Source organism: Rhinichthys klamathensis, unplaced genomic scaffold (assembly GCF_029890125.1).
Source record: "Rhinichthys klamathensis goyatoka isolate OS25496 unplaced genomic scaffold, OSU_Roscu_1.1 h1tg000170l_1, whole genome shotgun sequence".
In the NCBI taxonomy this organism is placed as follows: domain Eukaryota; kingdom Metazoa; phylum Chordata; class Actinopteri; order Cypriniformes; family Leuciscidae; genus Rhinichthys; species Rhinichthys klamathensis.
The window spans coordinates 3453324-3478852 of record NW_026606701.1 but is presented as its reverse complement, the minus strand read 5'-3'; the positions used below and the strand labels follow the sequence as shown (position 1 = coordinate 3478852).

Sequence of the window (25529 nt, the reverse complement as noted above, 5' to 3'; positions counted from 1 at the left end):
CTTTACATATGTGTTGGGAAAAGGGAGAAGAGAGAGTTCGGCAAAAGGCGGATTCGAACTCGGGTCGAGCGCATCAAAAGCTGCTTTCAAGCACTTCACGCCCTACGACCTACGCCACTGTAGCTGTTTCGTAACGAGTGTCTTTTTGCTTTAAAGACAGGCACTTAGTGCAAATATACGCTCTGTTATAGAAAATGTTAAAAAAAAAAGTTTTCTTCCCCTCGCTTGGGCCCCAAGTGCGCATGGCGAATTTGCAATGAATATATTTTATCAGACCGGCCCTCGCGGCCTCGAAACAATACCGGCCCACCGGGAAAACTCCCGACTCTCCCGATTGCCACTCCGCTACTGATCATATGCAATCCTGATGGCAGTGCAATGGACTGAGCAGATTCAGAACCATAAAGTGTTGATATGTAGTCACTCGTGTCAGCTATTAATAGTATTGGGAAAAGGACCTCAGAGAGTCGACAAGACCTTGTATCTGATATTCTTCTGGCAATTAGAGATGTGAAAAGGAGAGGGGTAGAAATATAATTTGTATGGGTCCCAGCTCATGTAGGTATTGCAACAAATGAAAAGGTTGATAAATTGGCCAAGGAAGCTGCTCAAAAGGAAACAATAGATGTCAACTTAAATCTGTCCAAAGCAGAGGGTAAAAGTATTGTGTGGCAGGGAACAATTTTGACATGGCAACAGGGAGCAAGAAAAAAAAGGGAGGCACCTATTCTCTATTTCTAGTAGGGTAACTGATTAAGTTAATGTTTGTAAAGGAGGAGAGATTAGACGTAAGGAAGAGGTTATTATTTCGAGAATGAGGATTGGTCACACGTTTCTGAACAGCACTTTATTTATTTTAGGAAAACACCAGAGTGGCTTGTGTTCATGTCAGGAACCTGAGACAGTGCAACATGTTTTGATTTCTTGTAGAAAGTATGACAACCAACGACCAGGGGTGCGTTTCCCGAAAGCATCGTTAGCCAACTATGGTCGCAAGTTGGTCGCAAATCCCATTGAACTCTATTGGTAACGACAGAACTTGCGACCATAGTTGGCTAACCATGCTTTCGGGAAACGCACCCCAGATCTACTCAGAGAAATGCGAGTAATCGGCTTGGAAGAAGTATCTCTAAAAAATATTTTAGAAGTAGGGTCAAGCGCAAGGGGAAAGCGGTGTTTTTTCAAATTTCTAAAAGATACTGGATTGTATAATAGGAAATAGTACACTTAGGTGCTAGTACCATAGATGGCAGCAATGCAACTTTTTGGATGCCGGCTGCCATAAAACCCCAAAGAAGAAGAAGAAGAAGAAGAAGAAGAAGAAGAAGAAGAAGAAGAAGAAGAAGAAGAAGAAGAAGAAGAAGAAGAAGAAGAAGAAGAAGAAGAAGAAGAAGAAGAAGAGAGAGCTGGAGACTCGTGTGGTCCAGCTCTGCTGGAGTAGTTTGAAGGTGAAAGTGCTGTAGTAAAACTACGGTGAATGCGCTACGGGCGTGCTTTTTTGATGAATAAAATGCACGAGTCTTAACCACACTGACCCTGTCCTCTTCCTTCCTTATCCTTAAACTCATTACACTAACTAATAATCAAGATGGAAAATGAAATAAATGTTTTCCAACTTTTATTCAAAAATATACAGTTCTTGGAATTTGTGGAATCACAAATTAAATATTTCAAGACTTCCAGTTATTGTTAATAAAATGTGTTCAAATTGAAATATTGTGTTGAACAATGTGTCAAAAAGTTTGAGAACAACATAATAAGAGGGAACACATTGTTTATAACAACGGGATCTCAAAACAACCCAAACACACCACAAATGTTGTTTTATGAGCTAATTATTATCTTACATGTCATTGTAAAGTTCTTTGCATTTCTGATTGCACATTGAAGCTAATCAACTGTTTGCTAAATATAATAACTATAGATATACTGTTAAAATGAACTTGGACAGTTGGTTGAAATACTTTGCTAAGTCATCTGTGTGAACTGTAAGAATCATTAAAAAACAACAACTTTGTTTTTTAAAGAAACGGCTGGTTAAAAGAAATGGCTGAAGAGACATTATAGTTCTGGGAAAAGCATGTAGCTTTTTTCCCTCTGCAGATGTTGCTTGGTTTAATATTTTGTATCCAATGTATCCAATTAAATGCACTGAAATGCATTCATTTTGTTTGGCATTTAGTTAAAACAGTGGATCTACCATTGTACACTGTTAGTCAGATTTTCAGCCTTTGTGTTTTTAACTCTAAAATAGGCTGTGTGCACATCTACAAGATCTCAATCTAGAAATCAATACACCAGATTTTCAATGCATGACTTTTTCCTCTAACAGAAAAGTACTATGAAGTCTATGAAACTTTTTAATTATTTCAGACAGTTTCCTTTTGATGACATTCTGACTTTGTACTCTTAGCTTAAACTCACTCTCAGGTGCGAGAATACAGCTATCTCCTTAACACAGCTGCTGTGCGTCTCTCAAAACACCAAAATCTCCCATTCCAATCTTAGAGCCATCATTAATGACAACTAATCTGAAAGTGTGACCGCCAGGCAGGCTGTGGCTGAAAAGAGATAAGGCGGTTGAAAGTAAGGCATAGACAACCTGGTTCCATGAAGTCACAACAAGGACAAATGACTGATGGAAGTGACTTAATCAAAGACGAGTTAACACTCCCATAGCAGTAATCACGAGTTCAAAGCAGCCGAAATAACACCAGGAAACTTGTAATGACTTGTCCTGTGTCTGCTTCACTGGACAGCTAGTATCCCTGCTCTACTACAGCACTGGTTTGTGGTTTCCAGAGCTCATGAGAAGAGAGACGTAACCCTGCAGCTTTATTGCTCCAGTGGCTTTTGAAAATGAGTGTGCTGAGGGTTATAAAGCCAGTGAGGACTTAAATATTCCTGCTTTGACAAGGCGTATGGGGCCTCTTTGGGCAAACTGGTGGATAAAACTGTGGTGGTACCGTACGAAAGCATTCTCTTGAGCGTACTTTAACACCGAAGTTACACTGCAACACTATGAAAGGATAAAGTGTTTAAGCGACTTCCTGCTTTGTGCTAAGATTTTACGATATTTGTCAATGAAGAAAAGCCTTTTTTTTTCTTTTTTGTGTGACTTGGGCTTCAGTGTGACTTATATGATGCACTTATCTCAGTGCCAGACGATGAAAGTTGATTGAGGTGCAGGCTCAGGGACAGAACTGAATTACGGCTACCAAACCACTGCATTGATCTGTTTCACAGCTCACTTAGCCTGTTATTCAATCAATTTCAGTGTGCTTCTATCAGCTTACCTGTCCCAAATACTCGAGCTGATCCAGCCCACCGCACTGTCAGACCCCTATTGCCTCAGGTTAATAACAAACTCTAAAGGACACAGTGACAAACCTCTATATCTCTTTCTTACGTTGGATTTGCACCCGTTTTCTTCACATCTTCCAAGAACTGATTCTTTCAGATCTCTTTTAACCATTGGACTTTCTTTTTTCTCACTGTGTGATCACTTCGTGGTCCATTCAGTTACATTATAAGCATACAAATCGAAGAGACCGATACTCGGACCTCCATTTGCGCTGTCCAAAGTTGTTTAGCATTTTCAAAGCCTAGTATCACTGCATCTTCACTGTGTTGTTGTTTTTTGTTTTTATTTATTTTTCATCATAAGGTACACACTGAATCTGAACCCACAGAATTATGCAAAGTAGATTTTAATAGAAATCTGAACACCTATCATTAAAAAATCTCTAAATATTCCATGCCATTTCGGTTTGGTTTTATTCCATATTTTGGCTAATTTTATTATGCTTTCAGCTGCTAATAAGATTATGTTGTTGTTAATGTAGTATTTTTAGAACATTTTGTCATGTTTAAATCCATTCCGCAGAATTCCACAATTTCTGGAAATCAGACAGAAGTCTGCAGATTTCATCTGGGCCTGCGCAAGAACACTTAATGCCAGATGTGCTAATTATGTGATATGTTTGTCCTGTGGGGTGGATTGACAACTGTTGGATGCAAACTGGGGATATTTTAACATGCAGCTCCTCTCATTTGGTGTCTCTCTCACACAGGTGCTGATTTGTAGGGTTTCCGAACGTAGTGCAATACCCTGATTAGCTCCTGGCTCTGTTCCATAGCCTGGGCGGTTTATAACCCACTCTTCACACATTTACCAGTCATCACATGTTAGCCGTGAATGAGCACTCTGGAGTGATTAATGCAAATGCAGCATTGATCTGAGGTCTGTGCTCAGCTGCAGGAGTGTAGCCACTCTTTACCTGCCCTGCCTCTGCGACTACAGAGAGAATCAAAGGTCACGCTCATTAGTTTGAACTCACCAGAGACAAAACTCCATGGTGGCTGGATAAGCATTCAAAAATGCCATGGTGGCCAGATATGCTAACATTTCATTAATGTGATTAATGGACATGCAATGCTAAAAAAGTTGAGTCTGTATTATAGTGTCTGTAAATATTAGCACTATCAATTATCTGACACTTTTTTTGTTCACGCCATCAACAATTTATTTATTTTTTGTTCTGCATGATTTATGAAAAGTGATAAAATTATCATAGAACCTCAAGTAAGTGGCATAACATTGTATATATTATTTAATTTGTGCATGATTTGCATTGATAAATACTGTTCTTTTGTAGCCTGCTTAAAACCAGACCATTCTCAGTTGTAACTGAGTTATGGTCTGGCAAAACGTCATAGACAGATAATTTCCAGAGGGGCGTCACCAACGGACGTCGCGGATAGACCTAAAACCAATCAGAGCGATGAAGGAGATGACGTATGCAGAGCGGCGGAGACACATCTCAGAGTGTTGTTTTTTGCTCGGTTTTTAACAAAAAGGAAACGTTCAAATCGCTTAAAACAGACGCGATGCGATAGCTGATTCGAACGAGTGATGTTCGACGGCGGCATCCATCTTTGTAATGTAGGCTACAAAATCTGCTTCAAAATGCCAGCGCTGTCGTCATCGTGCAAAGCCCGCCCCAACGTTTCTGATTGGTGCCTCGATTTCGACGGATTGGAAATGGGCGTGAATGAGCTCTTTGCCAGACTAACTTTCAGAGCAAATCTAAATTTGCCGGAAGTTGTCTGGGTTTTCCCAGGCTAGTTCTTTTGAACTTTCTAATTAGAATGATTTGAAGGATCATGTGAAACTGAACACTGAAGTAATGGGTGCTAAAAATGGTCATCACTGAAATAAATACCAGTTTAGGCATATATATTAAAACAGAAAACAGTTATTTAAATTGTGATAATATTTCACAATATTATTGTTTTTACTGTATTTTTGATCAAATAAATGCAGGCTTGTTGAGCATAAGAGACTTCTTTCAAAACATTAAACTTTATAAATTTGAATATCAGAGTAAATTGTAATTATTTTGTCTTCTGGGAAACATGTAAGTATCTTCTGTAGCTTCTGAAGGGCAGTACTAATAAAAAAAAATATGATCTGAAAATATGATCAAAATAAGAAAAATATACACATCCTGTTCAAAAGATTTGAGCGATGCATTAAGAGCCGATGAGTGTTTCCTTCTGGAGCATCAGTGAATGTTTTCACCTTTTAGTTGTGTTTGAGTCCCTCAATTGTCCTCAGTGTGAAAAGATGGATTTCAAAATCATACAGTCACTGTTGGAAAGGGTTCAAATATACAAAATATGCTGGAAAACCAAAGAATTTGCGGGACCTGGAGGATTCTTCAGAAGAACAGTGGACAGTTTAGCTGTTCAGGACAAACAAAGGACTCGTGAACAACTATCACAAAAAACAAAAACAAAAAAAAAGAGCTGTGGATCATCAAGGTAATGACATCGTCACCGTTCAGTTCAGTTTAGTTTAGTTTTCATGGACTTTCAGTTTGTTTTCATTTGTCAAGAGATTGTAGATTTATATATTAATACACAATCAAATATTTTAATCAACGGGCAGCTGCTTTAGATGCTATAAATAAAAGAAAGATATTTTTGCTCATTCAGTAGATGCACAGGCAGGCAGACAGATGAGGATGGGTGGATGACTAAGCATTAGCAAATGCAAGAAAGCCTTGTGATTCTTATTCCATCCTTTAAACAGGTTGCTATGACAACCACATCCCATCAGTGTGATGGATTGATCTGTGATGGACAAGTTGTGACCCCTCAGGGCATGACATAATCAGCACAGGATGGAAGGAGGAGAGTGACAGAGAAGAGTACGGTGATGATATGTCATCTGGTCACGTTCTGAAGATTACCTATTCACTAGAGTAAATCACACTTTTCCATGTCCACATTTTGGAAGGAGAAATAACAGGAAGGAAATTGACCTAAATGATGAACCGCTTCAGTGATGGAGATAACTGAGGATTTGACTGCATGGCAGATCAAGCACTTAGATTATTTCTGAAGCTGTTGCTCACTCATTTCGAGTGAAAAGATACACAGGAGGAAGGAATGTGATCCTAAGAAACAGCTTCAGCTTTAGTCTTTTGCCCTCTACCTATGTATCGCAGTTGGAAAACTAAAAAGAGCACTTGCCGTGCCAAAAGGTCACCTGCTAGCAAGCCAAGGACAAGACGACTGCAAGAATAATCTCATAGAGGGAGGAAGGGTACAGGTATAGGTTCAGGCCTGTAAAAAAGGAAGCTATATTCCCCTTGGGAAAATACCCCACTTGCGTTCCCCTATAAACTGCGGTCATGCCTGGCAGACTGACTGCTGAGGCAGCAGGGACATGTACAGGTTTAAATTTTCATCACATGGACCAGCACATCATTCCATCCAGTTTATTTCTTTGAGATTGCTTCCCCCCCCCCCCCCCCCCTCCGAAAGGTGATTTTCCTTTCGGATGATCCTGGCTGATTGCAGTAATCATCCTTTTTACCTAGAATGCACTGCTCGATAAGTAGTCCTTTCAGTACCTTCAGTAAATATTGTCAGAGCTGGATGTTCCTATGTTTATACCAGCGTTGAGCACAGGGGGGCAGTCAGACGCTTACAGTGTCATCTTCTAAATCTCACAGCTAGGAAAATGTTTATGGGTGATTTTATCAGTAAACGTAAAGCACAATATGCTAGGAGCCTTTAAATTTAAGTTTTTACTCTGGCATTTTAGGGGCAATTCAAAGAGCCAGCACTCAGAAATGTCCCATCATGCCTCTGGACAGATTAAAGAAAATCACTGAAGTGGATGATGACAATAAATTGAGAAAACAAAATCACAACACGACATAGAATTATCACTTGGAAAGCAGATAGATGGAAGAATACCTTTGCAAAAAGAAAATTCATTAGTTTTACAGAAATCATGTGTTTCTCTAGCTTTCAAAATTACATTATTGCGGTCTGTGATGATAAAAACAGCCACATATATGTATAGTGCCAAAGTGAAAACTAAAGCCGCACAGCAGACTTAATAGGGTTAGTCTTACCAATAAATACTTCATATCGCATGCCTAATACAGCACAGAGGTGCTGTATTAACTGCCTAAACATTGTTATGGCACAAACCCTGACATAGAAATTATGTGATTATAAGTCATGTGACCGCAAATACTGAAAATTGTGATGGCCTGGAGTAATTCTGACTTTTGTTCTTCAGAAGTTTTGCTTTTGTTAGGTTTTATGAGAAACATTAAAAATGTTAATCACATTTTCAATGGCTTTCAGACCTTTTAAAAATTGTGCTCACTATATTTAAACCTAAATATAAAGTTTCTAGCTTAAATTGCCCAGATACAGATTTTAGATTTTAAATATTTTTCAAATACAAAATATGTTACATCCACCAGTTGGAGTGCCCATGATCTTTACCAGGCGGCACTCCTCCCTACTCCTTTATCTCATCATAAACTACATTTCCCATAATCCATTGCTTGAACTCATTATGTTTGTTCAACCCGTTCTCATCCCAAGGCGTCATCTAACGCATGGTCAAAAGCGTCAGTTAGATGACGCCCGAGGATGAGCGTCTCATATTGACGCTTAAGGGGTACCATGTGCGTCGGCATGTTGACGCATGGTCAAAAGTGTCAGTTAGATGACGCCTTGGGATGAGAATGTGTTGGTTTGTTTACTTCCACCTGTGTTTCATTATCTTGTTAATGCCCGTCTATTTAAAGGTACAATATGTAAGAATTTTGTAATAAAATATCCAAAAGATTTATTTCAATGAAATTCCAATTTTAAATAAGTGGCCGTCCCGGAAAAAAATGTCGCCTGTCAATGACGCAATATCCGCGCTATCCTCGGTTTCCGTTCATACTGCCATAGCCATGACGTAACCATGGCGACAGACGTGGACAACTGCGTAGTGTGTAACGTTTAGCGGCACGCAGTTCTTGTTTCTTTCAAACATAGACCATGGCAAGCAGACTTTGGGACAAACAAGGAGAACTAAAATGAGGATCAATATCAGCGTGGCGTTTTTGAGATGCCGAGAGCTCCACGTCCACGACTAACTTGGACTTGACAGAGCTTCACGAGTCACGACTTGACAGCTTTATTAGACAGGTGAGCAAATGTACATAAAACAAATCAATGTTATATAACGTTAGCTCAACATGATGAAATGTTAGAATATGGTCAGTATGTTATTCTAATGTTGATCTAGCTCACTGCTAGTTTCGTACAGCAAACGAACTAACACATAGTATAACATTATAACTTTCAACACACATTTAATTGCCATTTAGTGTGATAGTGTAACGTTAGACCAAGTGAAGCAGCGCTGCGTTACCTCACAAGTTTAATTCGTCTAATAAACTGACCTGTGTGAGTAATCCAGCACTTGCGGGTAGTTCGGTAGAATTAAATGTCCTTATTCCTTTATATCCGCGGGACTTGCGTGTGATATCTGTCTCTTTAGCAATCGCGACCTGCTTCATACCACTGTAATGTTAAAACACATGAATGTTTGCACTCATCCATAAACATTATTAGATCCATCAGCTTGACAGCAAGTCCCATCATTCAGCTCATCACTGCGTCATAAACCTACGCCTTTGTTTTTGTTGGAAACTGCGCCCTCTTGTGGTGAAAAAAGCCTACATATTGTGGCTTTAAGCCCTCTGGTTACCTGTTTTGGTTTTGACTTTCTGCCTGCTTTCCGGGATTTCCTTGTTTTTCTGCCATGTTGTCTTTTTTTTCTGCGCTGTGTTTTGACCTATTGTCTGTTTTATGGATTATGATTCTGGATTACCCTAATAAAGCTGCATTTGGATCATCGACCTGTGCTTCAGAGCAGTTTCGAGACAATATACAAAAATCATTGCCAATATACACTCACCTAAAGGATTATTAGGAACACCTGTTCAATTTCTCATTAACGCAATTATCTAATCAACCAATCACATGGCAGTTGCTTCAATGCATTTAGGGGTGTGGTCCTGGTCAAGACAATCTCCTGAACTCCAAACTGAATGTCAGAATGGGAAAGAAAGGTGATTTAAGCAATTTTGAGCGTGGCATGGTTGTTGGTGCCAGACGGGCCGGTCTAAGTATTTCACAATCTGCTCAGTTACTGGGATTTTCACGCACAACCATTTCTAGGGTTTACAAAGAATGGTGTGAAAAGGGAAAAACATCCAGTATGCGGCAGTCCTGTGGGCGAAAATGCCTTGTTCATACTAGAGGTCAGAGGAGAATGGGCCGACTGATTCAAGCTGATAGAAGAGCAACTTTGACTGAAATAACCACTCGTTACAACCGAGGTATGCAGCAAAGCATTTGTGAAGCCACAACACGCACAACCTTGAGGTGGATGGGCTACAACAGCAGAAGACCCCACCGGGTACCACTCATCTCCACTACAAATAGGAAAAATAGGCTACAATTGGCAAGAGCTCACCAAAATTAGACAGTTGAAGACTGGAAAAATGTTGCCTGGTCTGATGAGTCTCGATTTCTGTTGAGACATTCAGATGAGTCAGAATTTGGCGTAAACAGAATGAGAACATGGATCCATCATGCCTTGTTACCACTGTGCAGGCTGGTGGTGGTGGTGTAATGGTGTGGGGGATGTTTTCTTGGCACACTTTAGGCCCCTTGGTGCCAATTGGGCATCGTTTAAATGCCACGCCTACCTGAGCATTGTTTCTGACCATGTACCCATCCTCTGATGGCTACTTCCAGCAGGATAATGTCACAAAGCTCGAATCATTTCAAATTGGTTTCTTGAACATGACAATGAGTTCACTGTACTAAAATGGCCCCCACAGTCACCAGATCTCAACCCAATAGAGCATCTTTGGGATGTGGTGGAACGGGAGCTTCGTGCCCTGGATGTGCATCCCACAAATCTCCATCAACTGCAAGATGCTATCCTATCAATATGGGCCAACATTTCTAAAGAATGCTTTCAGCACCTTGTTGAATCAATGCCACGTAGAATTAAGGCAGTTCTGAAGGCGAAAGGGGGTCAAACACAGTATTAGTATGGTGTTCCTAATAATCCTTTAAGTGAGTGTAGATTTGGGAATGTATTTATATTTTTTCAATACATTTTATTTACGTGTATGTCCTGATATTTTTGGCTGTTTTTATTTGTATGTTTCCAATGTAAATACGTGTATAGTATAATGTTGAAAGCATATTTTCAAAAATACATTTATCCAAATTTTATAAATGGAAATGTATTTTCATGCCCCTTGAAGTACAATTTGTAATAAGGATTAAACTAAATATATTTTCCAAAAACATATTTACTTAAAGGTACACTGTGTAGTTTAAGAATTGTATTAGCTAAAATCAATGTCTTTATTCATAAATATGTCCTCATTGTTGTAAAATTACCTCTGCTAATGATCTGACTTATCCTCGTAAGCGAAGAATTTCTTATCTTTAATTACACTGAACAAAATTATAAATGCAACACTTTTGTTTTTACTTCCATTTTTCATTAGCTGAACTCAAAGATCTAAGACTTTTTCTATGTACACAAAAGGCCTATTTCTCTCCAATATTGTTCACAAGTCTGTTCACAAGTCTGTCTAAATCTGTGTTAGTGAGCACTTCTCCTTTGCCGAGATAATCTATTCACCTCACAGGTGTGGCATATCAAGATGATGATTAGACAGCATGATTATTGCACAGGTGTGCCTTAGGCTGGCCACAATAAAAGGCCACTCTAAAATGTGCAGTTTTACTGTATTGGGGGGTCCGGGGGTCCCGGTTGTTGATTGTGGACTGTGGAATGTTGGTCCACTCCTCTTCAATGGCTGTGCGAAGTTGCTGGATATTGGCAGGACCTGGAACACGCTGTCGTATACGCCGATCCAGAGTATCCCAAACATGCTCAATGGGTGACATGTCCGGTGAGTATGCTGGCCATGCAAGAACTGGGATGTTTTCAGCTTCCAGGAATTGTGTACAGATCCTTGCAACATGGGGCCGTGCATTATCATGCTGCAACATGATGTGATGGTTGTTGATGAATGGCACAACAATGGGCCTCAGGATCTCGTCACTGTATCTCTGTGCATTCAAAATATCATCAATAAAATGCACCTGTGTTTGTTGTCCATAACATACACCTGCCCATATCATAACCCCACCGCCACCATGGGCCACTCGATCCACAACGTTGACATCAGCAAACCGCTCACCCACATGACGCCATACACGCTGTCTGCCATCTGCCCTATACAGTGAAAACCGGTGTAGGGTATATTGACCGTCAGCGTGACTCATGCAGTCCAACGTGAAAATGCTTTTAACCCCTTTTGACTCCTATCCGTAACTCAGGCCTGGCACCACAGAGTCTGCGTCAAAATTGCCATTGACACCTTTACGGCATGAGAGTGTTTACCCAAACACCAATAAACTAGAACTCGCCGAACTTCAAAAAGATCTTATCGACCTAACATCCCCTTTCTGCGGAGAAAGGAATGCCAGGCGGCCGAAAGAGCATTCCTTCACCTAACACACGCACACACATGAATCTTTCATTAACTTTCTCATATAAAGACTTTACCGAGATATATTTGATATGTTTTTAAGTGGACCTGCTTGCCCACGGCATAGTGGGATATCTGTGATTTTATCGTAGCATTAAATGAACCATAAGTATGTGTAATTATGCAGTAAGCTGTATCTTTGTCATTCCTATGCTTTTCATGTTGTTGTTTGGTATCAATGTAAACCTCTCGGTTTGTCTTAGCTGAATCCATATCGTAGATTGTGATGAAATGTATTTTACTATGTTTTATCATCTCTGGAGTAAAATTTAACACATTTCTGTCACTGTCATAAAACATGCAAAGTAGGCCTCGACAGGACAAAGGAACACTTATGCCGTGCACTTTTCTCACAGGTGATTGGTTCATTCACGCGAGAGAAGGCGTGAACCGAAATGCCTTAAAGAGACGCGCCAAGCATCTCTCGTCCTCTCTTGTTTGTCTTCTTCCTTATGTTTGGACGGCTCCGGTTGTCCTGTCCTTCGTCGTTTCTTTTGTTTTGTTGAGTTTTGTTTTTGTTTTCCGTTTTCTACTCTATTCATTTCCACGAAGTGAAATGAACTTAGTCTGAATTATTTCTTTGGTAACTTTACGCCAAGGACCTTTAAACCTTTGAAGTGCGCGCTCCGGACACCTCCACAGACCACGTGACGCTCCGACGGAACACACACACGACACGAGGCCGCTCACCCACGCAGCCGTGTTCAGCAACATAAGAACCATATATGCAAGTATATTCGTGTTTTCGAGCTTTCAGAGCATTAAGATTGTGTTTTTCCGTGTTGTCTCTCAAAGGTTTTAAGGTCTGTAATTTGCCACTGATCCTTCCAGATTCTCTCTCTCTCTCTTTATTTACGCATCCTCCTTCCATTGTTGTTGTGTTATTGTCTGTAAATACATTTTATTCCTGTAACTTTAGTAACCGTATACGTAGTGTACTCCTTTATTAAATACATTATTCATTTGGTTGACTGTCTGTGTCGCTCATATACAAGTCCCTTTAATGTACGATCCAAAGCTACGTGCTTTACAAATTTATTGATACTTAAAAAGGTATTGTTATAGAACAGGAAAGTTGATCCTCGTGGCCAGAGGAATAGCTTCTCTTGAAAGTCTATAAAGTAGGATAATTTTGTGAGGTTTGATGGAGATCGAATGATCAGGTTTGCGGGACAAGCAGATGATTCGATCATAAATTAATCCCCTCAAGTATTATTCTGACAATCAATCTATGATAGACATAATTGATATATTAATATTTATTTATAATCCGTTGTGATTAAGTATTGATATTCGCCGACCTGGTTGGAGAACTGATCATAATTCGTTGTGTTCGGCAGTTCAAACAGGTCGTTGGTAACTTTTCCCTTTACGGGTAATTTTATAATTTGTAGGTGTCAAGTGTTTTACTTCTTTAGCTGTGCTTTAACCCTCACTTGATAGGGATGTACCAATCATGAACATTAAACTGTTTCACTCAATAACCAGGCCTCAATTGGATCTTTGCCCTTTTTTCTTTTATTTGTCTTCACCTCTTGAAGCCCAGACATTACAGGTGAAAAACCTTCAAAACCAGAAAACACCAACAATTTACTTTTTTGCACGTTTGAGGTAAAACAGACACATAGCTCAAAAGTGATTAATTATCAAACTTAGCACTAGACATATATATAAAAGTAAATACACAGATCTCTTCATGAACTATTTAAGTTTAAATTCATTCACAAACATTAAATTACTATTTAAATTACAGGAGGCACAATGAATTGCATGAGTATTTAAATATTCAAACAGTGAATTTAACTCATTTTTTACCCATACAAAATATTTTCAGTACATATTCACTCCCATTAAAATTGTACAAACTACTATTTTAACATTTAAATATTTTTAATTTCCATTTTAGGCAAATATTATATAAAAATAGGACCATGCACGATTTTAAACCATGTCTTTCCAAATCAACAATATCCCAAATGTCGGAGCACATATCAGAATTAAATCACTAAATTAAGTGATTTCGTAAATACCACGTGAGTGTCTACAACACACAAATACTACAGCACGCAAACATAAGTGTCTTCTTCCACCCGCACCTCAACGCCTCATCAGCGTGCAACAAAGTCTGATTAATGTGGCGATCTTACCGGCTGTCTGTTCAGTCTTTTGATTTGGTACCGATATCTGCACAGCTTCAGTGAAGTCTGATTAGAAAGCCGCTTTCCTTTCTCGCGCTGTACTGGCGTTGTTGCTGGTACTAGCTGACACATTGAATCTGAAATGTGCGTGTCTTTCCTGCTTGATTGCCCACAGGTGAGTGATAATTTGTTCCGCCTGATCGCTGACGAAAAGGGGCGTTCGCCGCGACACCTCCCACTCAACCTTTTTGTTCTTGGATGGAAAGGTTGCAGAACTTTAAGCGAACTTAATCACTACAGAGACTGCTCCTCTACAGGCAAAAGGACTACAAGTCGTCTGACATCTCTGCGCAATATCACTCCATTAGACCTCTTAGCCTGGTCACTAGAAACTAAGGACTGGGTCGCCGGCTCTTGATACTGGACTGAGCGACAATTTCCTGGTGTGACAAGAATCTCAACATCTCTCACAATGCCCTTTGAGTCTGAAGCTACGGAGACGACTCTGCCAAGCCTAAACTGACCCCGCAGAGCGTTCTGGTCGCAAAGCCAAACGACATCCCCAACAGCGACATTTCTTTCCGTAGTGTGCCATTTGGTTCTAATGAAAAGACTTGGGCCAGCAAGCTGGCACCACGCTTTCCAAAACTCGTTAACCTGGGCTTGAACTTCACGAAGGCGCTTGTAGGGGTAGTTGTTAAAGTTAAAAGACTTGAAGTCGCCACTGTGAGATGCTCGCCCTAAGAGAAGCGAGTTTGGTGTTACATACTCAATGCGGTCCTCGCGACTCTGGATTCTTGCATCAATTGGCCGCTCATTAGCCAGATTAGCTGCCAAATGGAGGGTTGTCAGGAACTCACTAAAAGTAAGGTTTGCCGATTTGCTTAAACTTTGAAGAGCTCTCTTAGCAACCCTAACGCCAGCTTCAGCAGCTCCATTTCGATGTGGTGAATCAGCAGGGAGCACTTTCCACGTCCAGCTTGTCCCATTTTTTGCAGCATACTCCTCCAGACTTACTGTATCTTGGCTTCGCAGAAAGGTATACAAGTCCTTCAGAAAAGATCTTGCCCCAATAAAATTAGTCCCAGGGTCTGACCAAACCTTAAGGGGATGGCCCCTGATGGCAACGAATCTTTGGTAGGCCATTAAGAAGCTCTCTGTGGACATACTACTGGCAAGATCTACGTGTAGAGCCCGACTTGCCATACAAGTAAAGAAAAGAGATACAGTAGGTGATTCCCGATCAAGTTTCATAGTTATTAAAACTATATTCCCTGTAATAGAGCTAATCCCGAGATTCCCTACACCGGGATTCATCCGTGAAGAGAACACCTCTCCAAAGTGCCAGACGCCATCGAATACGAGCATTTGCCCACTCAAGTCGGTTATGACGACGAACTGCAGTAAGGCCGAGACCCCGATGAGGACGACGAGCATGCAGATGAGCTTCCCTGAGATGGGTTCTGACTGTTTGTGCAGAAATTGTTTGGTTATGCAAACCAATTGTTGCAGCAGCTCTCCGGGTGGCTGGTCTCAGACGATCTAGGAGGTGAAGATGCTGGATGTGGAGGTCCTGGGCTGGTGTGGTTACACATGGTCTGCGGTTGTGAGGCCGGTTGGATGTACTACCACTGTACCCCGGGGTGGTAAGTAATACAGTAATACAGTAAAACTGCACATTTTCAGATACTGTTTGGATACCAACATTCTTTAAAATATGTTTTTTGTGTGTTCAGCACAAGAAAGAAATTAATACAGGTTTGGAGCAACTTGAGGGTGAGTACATTTTCGTTTTAAGTTTACTATCCCTTTAACTCATAGGGTTATGAGTTAAAGTAATAGTTATGTGATCAAAATGATTTGAACTGAGATAAATCTCTCCATTAATCCAATTTGTTTTCCATTGATGGGTCAGAATGGATTTAGACTGCCATTACACTTTTTTTAATTTAAACTCTTTCTGAGAGATAAGACTCCATGAGGCAAACTTATGGAGTCTGGTATTGACAGCATCATTGTGTTCTAAAAGAGTCTTGAGATTATTTCGTCTTGCTTTTGTTGAACACTCAGCCTTTGCAGGAGTATCTTAAAGCTTAATCTGCTGTCTGGACTCAGACTTGATTGTCTGAGCTGACAAAAAATTTAACTCTGTTTGAGACAGCTGGGTCCTTGCTCATTTTACAGCTTACCCTATATCTGCAGGCTTGTAATTTAGAGTCTAAAAAAGCAACTATTTCAAGAAAATAGAAGTTTGGCTAGACTTCCTCATAATGAGATTAGATTGTAGATTGTCTTTTAAGTGAATCCTTCATAAAACTGAATCAAACTAGACAGTAGTGTTGTTGTACTCAACATTCGTTTAGATAAATTTAAGGAGTGCTGGTCTGGTCTTGGTCTCGACTCGGTCTCGCCTTGCCTTACTCTTGGTCTTATCTTGGTCTCAACCCCAAAAAATAGTCTTGGTCTTGTGTTGGTCTTAACACACACTATTCTTTACTCTCAACTACAACACTATTAGATATTTTGCTACACTGAAATCAATAGTTGCAATAAAAATACCTTTCACAGTTTAATTAACTTGTCTGTAGAGTCATCTTTAAAATACCTATTCAGAATGAGACCACGTTACCTTTCTAATGTACAATTGATATGCAAAATAATTGACCAACGCAAATTATATAAGGCAATCTAAAATAAATATATGTCCTCAGATTTGCTTACTCAATGATCAGTAATGGGATGAAACTGTTATGTTCCAGTGCATAAGGGAGGGAATGGAAAGAAACCACATTTTTTTTGTGAGCCAACTAGCAGAGAGCAGGAGTTTCCCAAAACAAGTGGGTGAATAACTATGCCCAAAACAAACCTTGAAATCTGTTGTGATTGAAAGGGGAGTGACTGAATTGCACACTTCAGCTTTATGAACCAGCAATGCTGTGTTATGGTACTGTCTTACAGTGTTAGCTAGATATGGTCTTTTTTATTATTTAATCCCTCCCACCATAAAGAAGCAACACATATTCTTTCCAGAGAGAAGATGAGACTAAAATGCTACTGGGATACACTATTTTGAAAAGTGCTGGCCTGCTGTGAACTATTCGTCTCTGTGGCTGGTCTAACACAAATATGTTTTAAAAATGTTTTGCTAATGCTATTTCTGAATTTCTTCTTAACGTTCCAGAGTCCAATAATTTTATAAAAGTTTGTGGTTTTGTTTTTTGGTTATGTGAACGTTAAGGGAATATTCTATATGATTTTGCAAACATTATGGGAATGTAACTTTTGAATGTTCTCTAAACATTTCTGAAACAAGTACTGACATTTAAAAAATGTTTGACGAATATACACATTTATAACGTTTCAGAAAAAAAGTTAATTGAATGATGTATAATGTTTTTGTGCAAATGTTTTGAGAACATTATTAAAGACCAGATAACCTTTAATGAATGTTATATTAACGTTACTGGAATAATGTTTGTTCATAACCTTGCCAGAATGTTAGCCAAAGTTCTGAGAACATTCCCTGTTATCCGGGAGTTTAAAAGACAAATCTTCAAAAACAGGAGGTCCAACACTTTATATGCCCAGTCAACGTGAAGGAATGCACAGCCTCTGGCAATTTGAGGAAATGCATTACCAAGCCAACAGGATCACACTTTCATTGAGTAGTAAAAGTTAGGTGGCTTTAACTTCCTTTTCAGATGCTATCACTTCTACGCCTCCTTTTACATGCATTGTTCCTAAGAACAATAGCAACCAAGTGCTGCTGTATACAAGCATGGAAACAAGACAATATATGTATAAACACCCATAAATAATGATGTCACATAATAAATATAAGCAATAACAAAGGAAACAAGTGGGTCAAATCTAAAAGACTGTAAGTCAATGTTTAATCTCCAACTCCAGATAATCAGCTCAGAGGCTTCAATTTAATATTAAATTATTAGCTTTATAAGTTTACCAGTCACAAAGGCACAGGGGATTTTCATTAAAAGTTTCTGCCATAAACCTAGCTATCTTGCAGTTTAGTTTGAGCTCATTCTTCATTGAAACACTATGGGTGGGCTGCAACCTTCTCTTTATGCAGTGTCCGGACAGCTAATATCATCAGAGCGCTCATCACCAATGATAGGCATGACTGCTTACATTCATCTCAGCAGTTCTTCTCTTGAATATAGCCACTCGAAGTGTGTCATCACTCAAGATTAATGGAACCATAAAATACTGCTGAGTTGGACGGTTCTACTGGTCATTGAAATTTGTTGTACCTGCAATATATCTCACTATCATCTAAAATAATCATTGTGGACAGTGTGAATGCTGGTGGCCGTGTCAAATACACTAATCAATTTTGACTTTTTTTTGTCTAGGGGTATTTTGGAATCACGGTGGGCAAACAAGTCTAAATACTCTGTCTTTCTTTATCTTACATTTTCATCTTCAGAGGATCAGTATTATCCTTAATGATAGCAATATCTCCAAAGGTGTCCATGTCAAATGGTGTTTTGAACTTGCAATGCATAATAATTAATTGCATTTATATGCATATTGTATATTTGAGATGTTTTTGTATTTATATGTGGACTTGGGGTTGGTAAGAAGTCTCTTATGCTTACCAAGGCTCCATTTATTTGATCAAAGATGGTTAAAAAAAAAACAGTAATACTGTGGAATAGTATTACAATTTAAAATAACTGTTTTCTATATCTTCATATATTTTAAAATGCAATTTAAAAGCTGGCTTTTCAGCATCATTACTCCAGTCTTCAGTGTCATACACTGTTAGGGAAAAAAAAGTGAACAAACGGAAATATTCTGGCAGCTGGGGCACCAGAAAAATACCGTGAAATACCAGTTAAAAACCAACTCGTAAAAAAAAACGGAAATATTCTGGCAGCTGGGGCGCCAGAAAATGTCTGTTAAAAAAACGGAAAAATACTGTCAGGAAAAAAACTGTAAGAAAATGGTAATTTCTTATCCTATAATTATGGTTTATTACTGTTATTCTACACAAAAATATCTTTCATTATCTGATATAATGTTAATTTACTGACCTATTGAAGTATTAATATCTGTTTTGTACCATTGTAATACACTGTCAACCAACAATCACAGTGGTGATGAGAGTCACATGATCATTCAAAGCTCATTCAGCGCTGTCTCACGACCAATTCGTACAAGAGATTAAAAGGTGGCTAATTCGCACGACCTCAATTTGTCTAAACCAACGTGATGGGTAGGTTTAGGGGCGGGGTCAGGGATAGGTCATTCATACGAATTCATACGAATTTGGTAACTTGTAAAATATGCACGAATTAGCAAAAACCGTATGAATTCATACGAATTGCCTTGAGAGCAGGCTGGCTCATCACAAGCAGCTCTTCCACAAAAGAGTAGAAATACTAATATATAGAAACTGCACAGTATCATTCGCACAAACATTAAACACCATCATGGTAACACATGAAATTTAAAAAATGCAATAAACATTAGTTTAACAACATTAAATGTAACATAAAACCCTAATATACATAACTCATTCGGAAAAAACTAAGAAAACTATGAAGAAACATAGTTACTTCAACAAAAACACATCAAATGTGAAGTGTCACGCAGGGAATTGTGGGAATGTCAATTTACGTTTTTTCACTGTAAATTATACAATGAGTTGTTCTTTTTCACTTTCAAAAACTGTAAATTGAATGGTATTTTACAGTAAAATTACATTAAATGTACCATTAGATCTATTACAGTTATTATATAGTACGGAAATACTATTATTTAACCTTAAAACTCACTTTAACACCCACATCTTCAAGGAAAACATGTTAAATGACTGATTTCTGCAGTTACACCTTCTCTTCTTTGTTTTCTAATTTAACAGAAAAAATCTGTAAAATATTATGGAATATTTTATGTAAAATTACACATAACCCTGTAAAAATACAGACAATTTCCTTTAAAAAAAAAACGTAAAATTGATGTAAAATCAAAATACAAGCAATTACCTGTAAATTCAATAGTGGACCTTTAAATTACAGCAAATATCTGTAAAATAACAGGCATTCACTGTAAAATGACAAAACGGCAAAATTCTGTAAAAAAAAAATACAGACCATTACCTGTAAATTTACTTTTTTTTTACAGTGTATGATCCTTCAGAAATCAGTCTAATATGCTGGTTTGGTGTTCAAGAAACATTTCTTATTTTTAACAATGTTGAAAATAGTTGTGCTGCTTAATATTTCATGGAAACTGTGATAACATTTTATCAGGATCTGTTGATGAATAGAAAGTTAACTACTCTAATAACAGTGAAAGTGTGTGTGTGTGTGTGTGTGTGTGTGTGTGTGTGTGTGTGTGTGTGTGTGTGTGTGTGTGTGTGTGTGTGTGTGTGTGTGTGTGGCCTGGTAAACCCTACGTTATGGGGACAAAATGTCCCCACAAAGATGGCAATATCCGAAATCCTTGTTCGTGTGGGGACATTTTTTGGTCCCCATGAGGAAATCAGCTTATAAATCATACTAAGTGATGTTGTTTGAAAATGTAAAAATGCAGAATGTTTCCTGTGATGGGTAGGTTTAGGGATAGGGTTAGTGTAAGGGAATAGAATATAGTCTGTACAGTATAAAAATCATTATGTCTATGGAAAGTCCCCATAAAACATGAAAACACAACGTGTGTGTGTGTGTGTGTGTGTGTGTGTGTGTGTGTGTGTGTGTGTGTGTGTGTGTGTGTGTGTGTGTGTGTGTGTGTGTGTGTGTGTGTGTGTGTGTGTGTGTGTGTGTGTGTGTGTGTGTGTGTGTGTGTGTGTGTGTGTGTGTGTGTGTGCGTCAAAATCTGATATGGAAATTCTAGGCTTTTTAAGTGATAGTTCATCTAAAAATGAAAAATCTTTCATCATTTCCTGTCTATCATGTTGTTCTGCAGCCGTTTCTTTCTTCTGTTGAACACAAAGGAGATGTTAGGGAGAATGTCAGTCTCTGTCACCATTCATTTTCTTTTTAATATTTTTTCCATACAATAAAAGTGAGAGAAGACTGAGACTTCCAATCTGCTGAACATCTCTAAAAGAAGAAGAAAAGTCAAACAGGTTTGTAACAAAATGAGGGTGAGTAAAGGATGATTGGATTTTTATTTTTGGGTTAACTGTCCCTTTAAATGTTTTTTAACTCTCCTAAATTCCTTAATCTGACTGCAGTGGGAATTGTTAGAACTTGTATTGCCTTCAATTACAATTTAGTCTGCAAAGATTAAAACAATTATTTCTACACCACTATCACTGTCTTCATGGTGTAACAGGCCCTGAGATGAATCGCTTTAATGGTTTAGTTGAATGCACAAACCTTCAGAGTTCCTGGCTCGGCCAGCTCGCGCGCCTGCCTGTTCAGTTGGTTCGCGATGATTTGACATCGCTGACACAGGCTTTCCCTCCCGTGCTTGTTCTCGGAATAACTTAGCTCCGTTACGGACACTGAACCGGCACCCTCCGGGTTTGGCCGGCTGCCGCATTGCACTTCTTCTGCAGAGTGAATCCTTTTCCTAGGATTGAGTGCTGGACTCTGCACTGATTCACTGCTTGCCGGTACCTCAATGACCTTATGTGAGAAAAGATCAGAAAATAATTCAAACTGAGAGATGAATGAAAAGAGGTTGATGGAATAAACTGCATACTGAACTGTAAAAAAAAAAAGTTCCTGCCTTATTTTTTAAAATACAATCAACTTGGATGTTTAAAGCTGCAGTCTGTAACTTTTGGCGCTCTAGCGGTTAATAAACAGAACTGCATGCGTCTTGAGGAAGAACATTGTAGCCGGAGCTACTTCTCTCTGTTTTTGTCTATGATGAGACACGCAGGTACTGGGCTACTCCGCAGTGGTACGACCAGTAGTACCAGCCTAAAATAGTCCGAATATAAACACTTATTATAAGTGTACCATAGTGATTCAGGATAAGACAAAAAAACACAGTTTGGAAAATGGATTCATGATGTATTCACTTATTATATACATTTTTTTCATTTTGAACACAAAGAAAGTTGCGGACTGCAGCTTTAAGTCATTTCAACTTAAATTGCATTAAACTTACTTTACAAATTGAGTTGAATCTTGTATAACTTATAAAAAAAAGTTGAAAATTGCTTGATTTATTTTGATGAGTTAAAGCAATGTAAAAACATATGTTGTCATAACTTATTGATCATATAATTTTTTTCAGTGTGTAAAAACCAGAAAAAATACTGTAAGACTCATAATGTGGTCCTCACAAAAACATTGTCCTGCTGATAACAAACAAAACAAAAAAACAAAACAGGTTAAACCAGCCCAAAATATTTTTGTAATAATCATATAGGCGGTCTACCTTTTTATATAAGTAAATAAAAAGTTAGGACCAGTCTTGAAGAAAAATACTAGAGGATTAATTTATCAATGGCCTTAGTGTGTGCCAGATAGGTAGCATCACCTGAGGGTTTGTTATAGCCAACCATGGCCATGTCATCAAGATATTTAAATTATCTAAAGGGTTTCTCGTTGATCGTAAACTCATTAGTAACATAATTTAGGCCTGGCCAGGTTGATCTGATGGCTGGTTTTAGAAGGCTTTGGGGATTTTTCAGCTGGTCAGGCTGGGAGAACAACTTAAATCCAGTGGCCAGTTGCATAATCTGCATAGACCAGTCTTAAAGGATTAAGTTAGTTAACCTCAAAATGAAAAATTCCTGATAATTTACTCACCCCAATGCCATCCAATATGTTCATGTCTTTCTTTCTTCAGTGGAAAAGAAATTAAGTTTTTTGAGGAAAACATTTCAGGATTTTTCTCCACACAATCGACTTCAATTGCAGCCAACATGTTGAAGTCCAAATCAATGCAGTTTCAAAGGGCTATGAAGTGCTTCAAAGGGCTCTGCACGTTCCCAGCTGAGGAATATGGTCTTATCTAGCGAAACGATCGTTCATTTTCTCAAAAAAAAAAGAAACATTTATATACTTTTTAACCACAATTGTTCGTCTTGTGCTGGTCTACGACGCACCAGGGATTACGTCATCACGTTGGAAACGTCACGCGGCACGTCATCTATCCATTGTATCCAAGTTATTTGTCTGTGTACTCCGGTTCAAAAAGGCAGGGAAGGGCGAAAAATTCCATATCATTTTCTCCCGTTTTCTCCTCCAACTTCAAAATCGTCTGACATCTTTGTTTTAATTTATTATTATTATTTTTAAAAAAATCGTGACGTTTCCAACGTGATGACGTAATCCCTGGCGCGTCGCCGACCAGCACAAGTCTTTTTTATTTTTTAAATGACCGATCATTTCGCTAGATAAGACCATATTCCTCAGCTGGGAACGTGCAGACCCCTTTGAAGCATTCATAGCCCTTTGAAACTGCATTGATTTGGACTTCAACATGTTGGTTGCAATTTAAGTCCATTGTGTGGAGAAAAATCCTGAAATGTTTTCCTCAAAAAACTTATTTTCTTTTCCACTGAAGAAAGAAAGACATGAACAACTTGGATGGCATTGGGGTGAGTAAATTATCAGGAAATTTTCATTTTGAGGTGAACTAATCCTTTAAGACTGGTCTATGCAGATTATGCAACTGGCCACTGGACTTAAGATAGCTGTTCTCCCAGTCTGACCAGCTGAAAAATCCCCAAAGCCTTCTAAAACCAGCCATCAGATCAACCTGGCCAGGCCTAAATTATTTTACTAATGAGTTTATGATCAACGAGAAACCCTTTAGATAATTTAAATATCCTGATGACATGGCCTTAGTTGGCTATAACAAACCCTCAGGTGATGCTGCCTATCTGGCTCACACGGCCATTGAAACATGATGTCACTCTAGCCAGTTAGAAATTAATGTTGCCAAAACAAGACAAAGGAATTAACTATTTGCACACACAAAAAAAAAAAAAGATATGGCAATTTAGCCAGTTTCACTTGATGGCCAACATGTTGAAACTGTGGAAAACTTTAAATATCTTGGTACAATTTTGGACTTCCAGGTGAGTTTCTCTGGAAATACAGAGCATGTTTTCAAAAGATGGTCACGGCGACTATCTTCTCAGACAACTCAGCGGCCTTGGTATTAGTCAGCATATCGTAGAACTTGTGTATAAATCTATTGTTGAGAGTGTTCTAAACTTTCATCTCCCTAAGGTCATTGTAGGTTTAAGAATAAACTTTCTAGAATTGTGTCAATGGCAAGTAAAATACAGTTGGTAAGAAGTCCTTAACACAACTTTTCACATAAGGGCAAGGAAGAATGTGAGGAGTATTCTGGCAGATACCTCCCAATCCCATCCTCTCTTCACCCAGTTTGAGCTCCTAAAATATGGGAGGCGCTATGGAGTCCCTCTGGCAAATAAAAATGTGTTCAAGAGTCCTTCATCCCAAATGCCATTAAAATTATTAACTCTCCCAGTGATTGATAAAGTAACAGAAAGTGACATGAACTGTACTTATAATGTGACCAATTATCTTTGTATTGTTTTATTGTTTATTAGTCTTTCAGTTGTTTTATGTGTTGGTGAGCCAAAGACAAATTTCCACTCCGGAGGACATTAAAGATTAAATTCAAAGACCAGCTAAGACCACCAAACTAAGTTTTCCTAGTTTAAACATTTTTGCCCCAGTAGGAAAAACATTTTGAAGAATATTTCATGAATCAATGTGTGCTTTCATGAATCAAATGTTAAGAATTTACCAAACAAAAAAAATAAAAAAATAATCTGAAAAGTTTAATCATGCTTTATCTCACCGTGAACCTCCTGAAATCTGGTCTGCGTCCTCCTCCAACCCAATAATGAGAGTGCATGTTTCTGGCTTTAAATGTCCCCGCTGCTCTGACTCACTGAGAGATTTGTAAATGATCCATTTCATCGATGTTAACTGTAATTTATAACTCTGCGCTTCTCAATCCCATGTTGACGATAAATGAATTAAAATCAGGGATCAGATAGAATGATATTGAGTCACTGAGGGGCGGAGCAGAATCGCAGCGCGCTCCTGAATCTGATTCATATTGAAGGCGCATCGCGAGTAGGGGAGAAATGTAACCTGTTTTAAATCATAATACGGTGGTACTATAGACTAGTATAGACGTATGTATACTACCGTGACCCACTTTCTACTGCCATAAATTCCATAGCTGAGTAAAATTGCCTACTTTAGAAAAACTCTCAAATCGCATTACTAATTTTCCTAAACTGTAAGAAAGTTGTTAATGGGACCGTCATGAGAACTTCATTCTCACGAGTTTATTCGCTGTCTGCACAAGAGAAGTCAATTTTTACTTAATGTCTTTCTGAAAATCTATTTATTTTATGTTATATTCAATGCATATTGCAAATATTATTTATTACGTAAACTGTTTTTCGTTATAATTTTCTCTTTTCTGTCACAATTTATTTTGTGTGTGTGTG

At 38.6% G+C, this 25529-nt stretch overlaps 1 protein-coding gene across 1 annotated transcript in view; it reads right to left on the bottom strand.

Moving 5' to 3' along the window:
• Positions 1–24932, bottom strand: part of LOC130091743 (kinesin-like protein KIF26A) — an 80576-nt gene extending 55644 nt beyond the window's left edge. Inside the window, exons 1-2 of the mRNA XM_056259794.1 lie at positions 24866–24932; positions 21445–21696 (exon numbers count right to left, since the gene is read on the bottom strand). Coding sequence (XP_056115769.1) covers positions 21445–21696; positions 24866–24922 — 309 coding nt within the window. The 5' untranslated portion in view covers positions 24923–24932. The remainder of the gene's footprint in view (positions 1–21444; positions 21697–24865) is intronic.
• Between the last annotated feature and the right edge of the window lie 597 nt (positions 24933–25529).